The sequence below is a fragment of the Drosophila willistoni genome, chromosome 3R (genome assembly GCF_018902025.1).
Source record: "Drosophila willistoni isolate 14030-0811.24 chromosome 3R, UCI_dwil_1.1, whole genome shotgun sequence".
In the NCBI taxonomy this organism is placed as follows: Eukaryota; Metazoa; Arthropoda; class Insecta; order Diptera; family Drosophilidae; genus Drosophila; species Drosophila willistoni.
The window spans coordinates 33149671-33161021 of record NC_061086.1 but is presented as its reverse complement, the minus strand read 5'-3'; the positions used below and the strand labels follow the sequence as shown (position 1 = coordinate 33161021).

The 11351-nt window shown below is 34.4% G+C and overlaps 1 protein-coding gene and 2 long non-coding RNA genes across 4 annotated transcripts; 2 read left to right on the top strand and 1 right to left on the bottom strand.

Annotated features, from left to right (window-relative positions):
- Positions 1–1011: 1011 nt before the first annotated feature.
- LOC124459711 lies at positions 1012–1374 on the bottom strand. The gene is made up of 2 exons (XR_006953751.1): positions 1197–1374; positions 1012–1137 (listed from the first exon to the last, which is right to left on the bottom strand). It is a non-coding gene; the product is annotated as an uncharacterized LOC124459711 (long non-coding RNA).
- Positions 1375–1535: 161 nt separating this feature from the next.
- Positions 1536–7337, top strand: LOC124459712. 2 transcript variants are annotated; one of them, XR_006953752.1, is made up of 2 exons: positions 1536–2279; positions 6411–7337. It is a non-coding gene; the product is annotated as an uncharacterized LOC124459712 (long non-coding RNA). The 2 variants fall into 2 exon arrangements; XR_006953753.1 differs by having other exon boundaries at positions 1536–2335.
- Positions 7338–9438: 2101 nt separating this feature from the next.
- On the top strand, positions 9439–9928 carry LOC26529713. The gene is made up of 2 exons (XM_015177116.3): positions 9439–9623; positions 9682–9928. Exons 1-2 carry the CDS (start codon positions 9559–9561, stop codon positions 9869–9871), a joined length of 255 nt encoding a protein of 84 aa, XP_015032602.1. The 5' UTR covers positions 9439–9558; the 3' UTR covers positions 9872–9928.
- The last annotated feature ends 1423 nt before the right edge of the window (positions 9929–11351 follow it).

Sequence of the window (11351 nt, the reverse complement as noted above, 5' to 3'; positions counted from 1 at the left end):
TGCACAATTTAAAAGTTTTTAAAAGCAAAAAAAACAAAAAAAAAATCATTAATAAACATTCGACAGCTGTCAATTTAGTGCTAGTTAATGTGTAACTTGACATGAGAGGAAACATATCTTTTTGCCTCTTGGTTAATTAAAATTTCATTAAATTTAATCAATATTTTTGAATGAAACAATATAAATTTGTAATTCATTTGAATTTGTAGAGCATTGGATACATTTTCTACAAGAAGAGTTTAATTTTTATCCAATAATTTAGATGTCTACGTTAAAAATATATCTTGCGTTTAATTAAGTAAAATTTAATTGTTTAAATTGATACATACACACACACACACAAGCACACAGAAGTCAAAAACATCTTCAATTTGTCAATTTGTGTGCGTTTATCTATGCAATTCATTTGATTAAAATGAAAAAGTCGCAATGAAAAATAAATAAAATCACTTCAACTTCTGAATGAAGCTATTTATTTGATGTCACAGTCATAATTTGCCAGCATAAAGCAAAGTTCTTACAAACAAAAAACCCGCAAAAGTAATAGCAACTAAATTAATATTTATGCGACCAATGGAGGCAAGAACTCAGATTTAAGATTGTATGCTTTATGAACTCGGGGATCTATATACATATACACACACATACACATATGGAGATATGGAGAAGGAAACGTCCTTAAAGAACTGTGTCAGAACTGAATGAGAGAACGAAAGTCGTAAATTTCAAGTACAGCAAAAATAAACAATAAAACTTTTGTGCTAAAAATGAAAGACAAAGAAGCAAAAAAAAAAAAAAAACAAGAAGGAATGAAATAGAAACTGAGAGTAACTTAAGATACAAAACAACAATTTCATGTTGGTTGGTTGTTGTCCCATAAAAACCTCGAAAAACCGGAACAAAAAGAATACAAAGCCGTAAAAAATTTGCAGCAGCATGTAAATTGATGAAAACCAGAACAGTAAGTGCTTGGGCGGGTGTTTTTGTTATAAAATACAGAGAGGCGTGTCATAGACTAACATACAATTTGGTTTATCGCTTTATTTACAACATACAATAGACATTTTTCAATTAATTTTCCATTGGGGAAAGTTTAATAACATATTTCATTTGTTCCCAAAATATCTTCAGCGCAAACTAAATCAAAATAGAATTATAAAATATTTGTATACATTTCACAGAATGAATTTGCTTACGTGTTTTCGACTTTAATTCACCATATTCCACGCCCTTCTCTAGCTCTTGCGCCCACAAGAGACAAGGGAAAATCAAAATGAATGCAAATATATTTATAATTAGTAATTTTTGTTTATTTGCTGCTGACATGACGAAAGCTACTGTGTATCTAATATGTTTTTGCAATTTGGAGAAAAAGCTGAAAACTATTTCACACTTTTCGATTCAACCGATTTAAGATTAAAATCAAAATTCTCCTTGCTTGCCACTTCAAATGGTAGGCGCCTTCTACTATTTTTAGTGTCTGTTTTATCGCATTCGGTATAGGGGACACATATCATGGTGTTATCATTGCGTATAAAACCAAATCGACAGCCACAACCGAGTTTACAAATTCTATTAAAGTAACAGTCAGGATCATAGTAGTAGGGCACAGAGCAAGTTGCCTCATGGCAGGGCATACAGGCTCGCACTTCATTCTCACCACAGGCTAAAAGACCAAAGGAAATGGAAGAGATTTGAAAGGGGATAACTCGTTTGAATACGTACGTCCGCTTTTATTGGTATCGACCCCTAGTGGTTGAAGGTGCAGAAGGATGAACACTGGCAGTGTGGCAATGTGGAGGTGGAACACACCAAAAGTTTCCTTTGAAGCAAACATTGCTTTTGGGGGTGAACTGAAAATCAGAGAGGAAATGGACTCCGCTACAATTGCCTATGATTTAGTTAAGCTAATCGAATTGTTTTGTTCATGGCTATTAGTCATGGCCTCTGGCTGAGTGGAAACACAGGCAAAATGGGTTTGTGATGTAGAAAAAAATAAGTTAAAGCTATTGAAAAATACAAACAAATTTTTAGACCAACTATTTAGTTCTAATTCACTAAAAATCTAGCAAATTTAGTTCATGAAATGCTTTAGACGCTACAAAAGCATTAGGTTGACCGCTCGTTATTGCTACCGCAAACTAGATTCAGTCATTTTGGCTTGCATAACCCTAAAACATCACTTTAGTTGACTGCATTTTATCGTCTTAAACTGTCATCAGACATATACTGGAAGCAGAGCGAAACAGCCAATTGGAGGGAGGGGCAAGAGAGTGATGGTGAGCACAATTGGCTAGCCAGAGGGCTATTCAAATATTCAACATTTTGGGGGCAGGTAAACAATTGATCATACAGCACACACATACATTCACATAAATATATACTTAACTAGCTCTAACCCTGGTAAAACGCAAATATAAAAAATTATACAACACACACATATAGACACATATATGCAGGTGATAAATGAGGCTACAAACTACAACTGCATTTTATTACAAAATGTGAAATTCAGGCTTGATTGTGAGTGAAATTCACAATGAATATTTTGTAAATTGTGCGCATAACATTTGGTCCGTTTATGATATTTTAGCATGCCAATGCGCTTATTACCAAACATGAATTGAATTTTGAGGCCGCGGGGGCTGATTTCTGACATTGGCAATAGCCAGTAAAGTGAAGCATTGCACAAATTTTCAAGTCACGCCATTTGCAAAGGCACTGTAAATATTTTATAGCATACTTTTCAGGGCATTCCTTATTGTATGTATGTGTGTGTGAGTGGAAGCTGCTGTTCATTTTGTTTTCGATTGTTATGTGTGCCGAGCACAAGATAAATACACAAAAATGTTTTTGTTTTATTCAAGTCAAAACAGGGAAGAGAGCAAAGCGAAAGAGAAAATGAGAAGTAGAGACGGGAAACGTAAACATTTTATTAAGATATTCAAAACATTTCTGTTAGGTTTTCGGCAGGTGCTGAGGAATATGTTTGCTATAAATAGACAGAAGTCCTTGACTAGCTGTTATTCATAAAGTATACTGTCTTAAGGTGACTTGAAATCAAATATGTGTACATAGAATCTTAAACTTCAGGTTTGAATTGAGAGAATTATTATTTTTTATAAATGAGTAAGGATTCTGCGATTACGTTATAGTCATTTAACAAGACCGAACTAAAATTATAATTACAATTTATAATGAGAGGCTTTTCGTTAAAGTTTACTACATTTCACACATTTAATGCTAGGTTGAAAATTTCTTGCGTCATTCTCAAAGCTAATAGAAATTTGAATAAACAAACCATTTTACATTTTTCGACCCTTTTTTTTTTATTGCTCTGTTCAGTTGAGCGATTGAGTGCTGGCTAATATTTTTACCCTTTTGTGGGTAGTATGGTGGAAAAAAGTAAAAGGCACAAGGACTGTCATGATGAAGGCAATGATGACGATGATGATGGAGAACAGCGGATGGCCCACGTGTGTGTGACCTTTTTGTTTGAAATTGTCCAGTTGCGTTAGTTCTTTTGCTTTTCCAGAGTAAAAGCAAAGAAATACGAAGCATATACATATGCGATCTGCTGTAACTGAGAACCAATGCATTGGTATGCGTCTTTTTTTTTAAGTGCAAAAACAATGAATCGTAGAGTGTTTCAAAGGTGATGTAAAATCATTGTCATAAAGGGCAAAAGGTGTAGCCGAGCCGCATTTAAATCTTTCGACTCGAATATTAATTTTCTAATATTGGCTTTTTCCTTTTTGTGTAGGATGTGCTGCCTATTGATATGTTTGTGTGGTGTTAAGTGGCTTAGGCCATTTCATTTATCAAATTGTGTATAAGGCATTTTGAACTTTGCCTGAACTGTCACGTAAACTAGTTTCCTGTTGCTGTTAGTCCTGTGATTTCAAGCATTAAATCATTGACAGTTGCTTATGTTTTCAATGGATTTTCTATTATTCACAGACATTGAAGAGCCGCACAAAAGGGCAAACTAGAGTTATGGCTAGGCAATTTATTATGCAATTTCTTCTATTCCCTCTCACTATTCGGTGAAATAACAAAAAAATAAGAAAACAAAGAAGAGAAAACGTTGAAAGCTAATCTATTTTAAGTGGCTGTAAAGCATTTTGAGAGGATGTGGATGTGGTTATGGTGGTGTGTGTGTGTGTGGGTGTGTGCTACGTTTTAATGAAATGTGGCATAATATTTTCGAATCTGTCTACGGGTATGGCATCTAAGCGAGAGTATGTATGTGTGTCTGTGTGTGATAAGCGTGCAAATCCCTAAAAATAAGCAAAGAAACAAATCCCACAAGCGAAGAGAAGAGAATATCAGAGGAAGTAGATGGTGGAAGGTGGAAGAGAAATGACCATAAATTCAAGTAAAATATATTTTGACATTTTGCACGCAAAGTGTGAGTGTGAGAGTGTAAGAGAGTGAGAGAGATGGAGAGCCAAAAACTAACTAAGCGTGTTAGGGGATTCACACAGACATTTCCACACATTTACACACACATACACAGAGAGACATGCCCACAGTTATACAAAGGTCATTCCAATGATGATGAGGACAACAAGCAGAGACACAAACACCGACAGGGACACAAAAATACATGGAAAGACTGGCTAGCATTTCACATGAAGTGTTAACATGCGATAACACCAACAGAAACTCCAACAGCAGCAACAACAACAACAACATCAGCAAGCAAAATAAAACACAATGAAGCGCAACTGATGCGATGGTTAGCCTAATGCGAAATGAAACGAAGACCAAATGGTAATGCTTCTAGAGATGGTTGCGTGACATGAATTAACCGACAAATATGAAATGAAAACAAATCTATAATAAGGATTCAAAGTCCTCCAAAGTCAAATATGAATTAAACATAAGCCTGTGTCTTCATTTGGTTTCGCTCAGAATCTTTTACATAAGGCAATGACTACAGTTACCATCCCTAGTCCTTTAATCGGTGGTTCAACTTTAATTCAACAAAGTTGCCTGTCATTTCACATACTTTTTGCCTTGATTAGGATTTCTTCGGCTTATGCATTAAGTTTGAAGAAGTGAAACGAAGTGCAATGGCTTGAAATGGATGATAAAGTAAATCAATAGCCATATTTACGATTTCTTTTTTATTGAACTGCTTTTTTTTAGCCAACAGTTTCCAATAGATTATGCATTTTTTTCCCCATTTCATAAGCTTGTTTTACAGGCCCCAGAAGAGTTTTAATTGCTATTTTTTTGTAGTCATTGTCCTGTTCTTTTTCTGCGCAGGACATAAATATGCAAGTTTATACTTAAGGTCCTAAACCAGCAAACATTTTTTCACGCTCATAAACTCTTGGAAAAATGGTTTGGTGGCTTTGTGTGGGTAGTGGCAAGTGGCAAAGGTGGTGGCGGGCGTTGGCGATGCTGTCACAGTCATAAAAATGTGGAAAGTATTTTGTACAGGCCAAAAGCTCAGACAAGGCTCCAGGAGTCAGACGGAGATGGAGCTGGGGAGGCTCCAGTTTGGTTTTTTTTTTTTACTTTTTTGTTTAAAGCTAATGAGCAAGGGCCTGGAAATGGTTTTAATGCACACACACACACACACTCACAAACACATAGAGTCAGGGTGAAAAATGTTGAGGGCAACAGTTTCCCCTGTTAAGTGGACTTTTGGAATTTACAATTTCCATTTTTTTTCTTGGCTTCATATTTGCCTTTATTATACACAAGTTGGCGCGTGAATTTAAATGAAAGTCTATTTTTTCCCTAGATTTTTTCTCCCTTGTTGTAGTTGTTGGCTATTTCCAAGAGGAAGTGTGCAAATCACAGAGAAATTTCAAATTAAAGCCAAGTTGCTTGGGATGATGGAAACCAGATGTCAAAGGCAGTTTATGATAAGGGTATGACTATGGCTTAAAAGATTAAATTAAAGGAAAAGATTTGGGGCAAATTTAGGTTAACGCAGGAGTTTGGATTTTGAGATACTTTACATCAGACTGGTCAAGTAAAGCTATAATTTAATACATATAAAGCACACTTTAAGGGATTGCTACGTTCACTTTGTTTCATTTTTAACCATGGCAATATAAATTCATAATTCTTGCCAATAATAATTCAAACATTCATACGCCGCTTAAACACACAATTTACCACTATCTTGTTTGGTATTTTCATTTTGTTGGCCACAATTCAATTTTGTTGCCAGGCAGACGCAAAAATATAAAAAAACGGTCAAATGTTTTTCTATAAAGTAATTTTCCTGGCGTTTTTGTTCTCTTTTTCATGAAAAATTCTGATTGAAATGAGAAAATGGTAGGCAGGGGAAAGAAAAAAAAAACAAACAAACAGACGCATAAAAAGTGGTCGTTTGTGCCTTTGTTTCCTTTATATATATTTTTTATTTTTCTTTTCCTTTTTTTCAGCTGATTTGATTTTAGCTTTTGTTTGGTAAATGTTCGCACTTTAATCAAAAAGCAAGAGAGAAATCAACAACAACAGAACCGGAAAAAGTCTCCCTGGCTAAGCTGCTAAGCGTTCTATACCCCATGGACATTTGTCTTTTCAAAGGCTAAGGGCATACAAAAAGCACTTAGGGCATTACTCATACGCCCAGTTGTTTATTTGTTTGCTTGAAGTCTATGGAGTGCCCCTAGCTGGCCACTTGAACGTTCACGTAATTTAGATTTTCAGTCTGGTCAAAAGTAATTGAAACTGAAAAGTCAACTGCAACTCAACTACTGCTAAACTTAGTCAACTATGTGGATTTTGTGCGCATTCTCTATATCCTAGACCACTGCTAAATGCATCCTGCCCAAAACCATCCAATTATAATTTAATTAAATTCTAAGCACTTTATACATTGCTAAAGACAAAGGCCAGAAAATATTTGGTTCAGTATCTAGAGCAATGTCACATCCGAAAATGCCAGACACGTTCTGTGTGTTGGTTTTTGCATATTTTGTTGTTGCTGTTGTTGCTATTCAAAATGTGAAACAATATGCCACAACAATGAAGCGAGTCGTGCAGCAACTCGTGCAACGAGGCGTATGAGCGTTGACTACCGTAAAAGAAGCAGATTGGGTGGCGCAAAAGGAAAGGCTACAGGCAAGAAGAGAGAGAAGATTTTGTGTCAATGTGTTCGCTTGGCTTATTATGCCATTGCATGCCATACCGCAACAAATCATGACAAATGACAACAAGTTGGCTTGCACCCACATGCCCCCACCCGCAGTCCCCAAACACACGCAAACCTCATGTTAATAGTGAAAAAAACCAAAAACAAAATTGTTCTACACTTGTAAAAAATCTAAAGATCATTAAACATCGATCTACTTATAACTGAAATGAAATCTTTAATACTCATTAACTTTTGACAGAATAAATTGAAAATTTATTTTTGATGCAATTTCAAAGGTATTAGTTCCTAATAATTTTTCTCAGTGTGTGAACGAAATATAGGTAAAGTGCAGAGGCGTGCCTAATGCCCACTTTCATTCACTCACACACATTGCCACAAATAACTAAAACAAATAAACTGAACCATATACATACATATTTGCTTAGGAAGGCGTTCCACAAAAATCTACAAAACGTGCATGCAATTGTCTCCTGATGCATTCAATTGTTAGTGTTGTTGTAGCTATATATTTTTTTTGTTTACACACATAGTCATATTCACACACACACAAATACACACGTACACTCATGCTCCTTTGCATTGTCTATTCCATTCTGATATTTGACTGGGTCGTCCGCTTTTGTGTGTTTATTTATTTACCCAACTATAAGAAGAGCTTTTTCTCTTACTGACACTCTTCTATGTTCATAATGTGTTTATTCATAGTGTTTATCCAATAAATTTGACCAAAAAAGGGTTTTCAGTTAGCGTATGAAGACATGATACTAGAAAGTTGAAACTAGAATGTTATAACATACAATTACACATACGAGGCGTTAGCCATGAAATAGACATACAACTTTTAAAAAACTTTAAACAAGGTTAACTTGGGAAGAGATATAACGAATAGCTTATACCCTTGAAATTCACATTTTGAGCTCATCGAATGAAGTATAAGAATAGTTATGAAATGTGGAATGAATTGATTTATCCTGTTACCTAAGCTTATTAAAGCGTCTTTAATATTAAATATCACGCTTTGGGTGCTCCGTATAAAAACCAAGAAAAACGTTCATTAACTATTCGTTGACGTCAGCTAAACCACTAAAGACATGAATAAATTTGCCATAATAGCGATTGCACTTTGCTTACTCCTAGTGCCAGGAAGTCATCAAGAGTAAGATTTATTGTTCTCATTATCAAATTCCAAAAGTCATCTTTAAATTATATATTATTATAGTGCTTTACTGGACCAAGTTTTGAAATTGGACTACAATCCAACATATGACCTTTGGTTCTTCTCACCCGATGGGCGACCAGATGTTGTTAGCATGAAAGTTCAAACAGCCTATGAGCATGCTAAAAACTCAGGAGGAGTTTGCTATTATAAAGAATGGTTCTACTGTAAAACAGGCGAATTCATTGAATGAATTGCCAATATAAACTGGTAATATAAGCTATTCATCCAAATATTAATGAATAATAGCGATTAAAAAGACAGTAGAAACAAAAACTCGCAAATAAGGCATAACATATAGAGAATCGCTTACGCCCTTGGGAATCATTCTTTGGGCTCATCAAATGAAATATAGGAATAGTTATGAAAGTGGAATGAATTGATTTGTCTTAGCACCTATGCTTATTATAGCTATACAAATATTCAATTCACGCTTTGGGATCTGGGTACATAAATAAGAAAAACTTTCATTGACTATTCTTTGGCGTCAGCTAAACCACTAAAGACATTAATAAATTTGCCATAATAGCGATTGCACTTTGCTTACTCCTAGTGCCAGGAAGTCATCAAGAGTAAGATTTAATATTCTCATTATCGAGTTCCAACGATCATAATTCAATTATATATGATTATAGTGCTTTACTGGACCAATTTCTGAAATTGACCTACAATCTCACATATGATGTTTGGTTCTTTTCACCCGATGGGCGACCAGATACTGTTAGCATCAAAGTTCAAACAGCCTATGAGCCTGCTAAAAACGAAGGTGGAGTTTGCTTTTATAAATGGTAAAATGGTAAAAAAAATTTAATTTTTAAGCATTTATATAATTGAGATTTACCAATAAAGATGAAAATTGTAGAAACAATCAACTTATAAAATACATTTCAATTACATTAAGTTTACATACATCACATTTCAAAACGGAAATATTGGTATTAGATGGTATGACTAAAAGTTCGCCATCAGTGAATTTAAATTTTATTAACCATGAAATTCGAATTTAATTTGCTTTCGAGATTGTACCCACATGACTGTTCTTATCGCCAGCGTTTTCATTGGTATTTGGCTATAAATGCAACGACTCTTGATATATACACGACTGGCAAATAAATCGAAAATTTAAACACGTTACACCAACTTATCGTGTGTCTCGTAAATAATAGTCAACAACGAGAAACTTTTATTCACTCTCCGTCGCCTGAACACTAAAGACATGAACAACTTGGGCATTATAGCGTTTGCGGTTTTCTTGCTGCTAGTGCCAGGAAGCCATCAAGAGTAAGATTTGTTACAAATTCTTTTTCTATCAAATTACTAAAAATTTTCTTTATTATAGTGAACTACCGCCAGGCGTTAAGAGATTGGCCTACAATCCCACATATGAATTTTGGTTCTTTTTACCCGAGGGTAGACCAGATTCTGTTAGCGAGAAAGTTCAAGCAGCCTACTGGGATGCTCGGACAAAAGGTGGAGTATGCTACGCCACCAATTGGTTCTATTGTCGATCCGGTCAGTTCATAGAATGACCATCAAACATTGTACTTTTGGATTTATAATAAAATTGTATGCAGTATTAACCCGAATATAACGAATAAGATAAAATATTAAAATGGGTTTAATTGATTTAATTTTGCAGAACCCAAGCATATAAAATCTTTTTAAAATTTTAAATAACAACAAAAACTGTACATATTTTAGATCATTTTGTAGACACCTTACACAAACAAAGTAGCGAACATTTTTCTTTCGTAGTTTATTTGGTTAAAAAATTGTTTTGCTGTTCCGTCACTTTTTTGTTTGCTTTTAGCAATCATCAAATACCACGCACGACCTTGGATTGGCCATATCAAGTGAATGTTTTTACAAATAAAATCAAACAAAGCGGCAATGAACAAAACACTCAATGTGAAGTGCTCTGTTTAAGTATGTAATTAAAATGAATTCACATTATTGTTGCTAATTCAAATGTGAAAAATGTAGAGACCCACAGATAACAGTTTTTGTTTTTCTTACTATTCATCTATTTAAAAAAGGTTGCCAATTAGTTAAAGAAACCAAAAAACTGATGCTTTTAGCTAGAAGTCTATATATGAATTAACAATTGGTTTTTTTTTTTAGGAATTGCTAGTGAAAAAATCTAAGTAAAAGATGGAGACTTCTACCTACTTAAAGAGTACTTAAAGAAATTCACATTTTTTATTAGTATTATCTGCAATTATTCTAGACTCATGCTTTCCGATAATGATTTTGAATGCCAACTGATTATTTTGCTTTGGAAAATGATAAATAGGCAACTTAAATCTCCAAAAAGAAAAATTCCATCACAAAATTTCAAGTTGCAGTTTCTTACGATTATTATGTTGACTTTGGCCAAGCTACCAGCGAGCAGCAACACCAATTGAAGATGGAAAATAAAGCAACAAAAAATGAAGAAAACCAAATAATAAACCAGTAAAGCAGCAATTTTATTGCATTGCCGCTAGCTGTCTTGACAGACAACAAGATAGAGAAAATGAGAGGGAGAGAATGAGAGAGCGAGAGGCGTTTCTCTGACAGACACGGCTTTTCTCTGTGCATGCAGTTGTATTATTATTATTGTTTTTCTTGTTCTTTTATTTGCATCACGCAAAGGAAATGAGATATGAAATAATTTATGAATCACGATGAGCAAAAATAAGAAACCATGAGACATTTGTTTAAGAATGTTCTATTTATGATACAGATATGCAAGTGTATAATCAAACAAACACTGCCTTGCGTTGACAGGACGCTTTTATTGTTGTTAAGACAGCAAACAAAGTCAATTTTACCAAAAATGAGAACAAGTTTTTGACAACTCTTGTCATGTTTAGTTAGAGATCCTGTCATTGCCATTATGTTTAGCAAAATGTTGGCTAAGGCGAGTTTAAGAGTCAGAACATCAGAACCAAATTCATTTGACAGAGCAGTAGAATATCTAAATAGATTTCATTTTCGTTGTAAAAGACTAAACTTGAATGATAATAA

What these genes read in the sequence shown, in the direction of transcription:
- LOC26529713 (XM_015177116.3), top strand. Translation starts at nt 9,559, where the DNA reads ATGAACAACTTGGGCATTATAGCGTTTGCGGTTTTCTTGCTGCTAGTG. An exon ending in GTGCCAGGAAGCCATCAAGA is followed by an intron (nt 9,624 to 9,681) that starts GTAAGATTTGTT and finishes TCTTTATTATAG; the next exon opens with TGAACTACCGCCAGGCGTTA.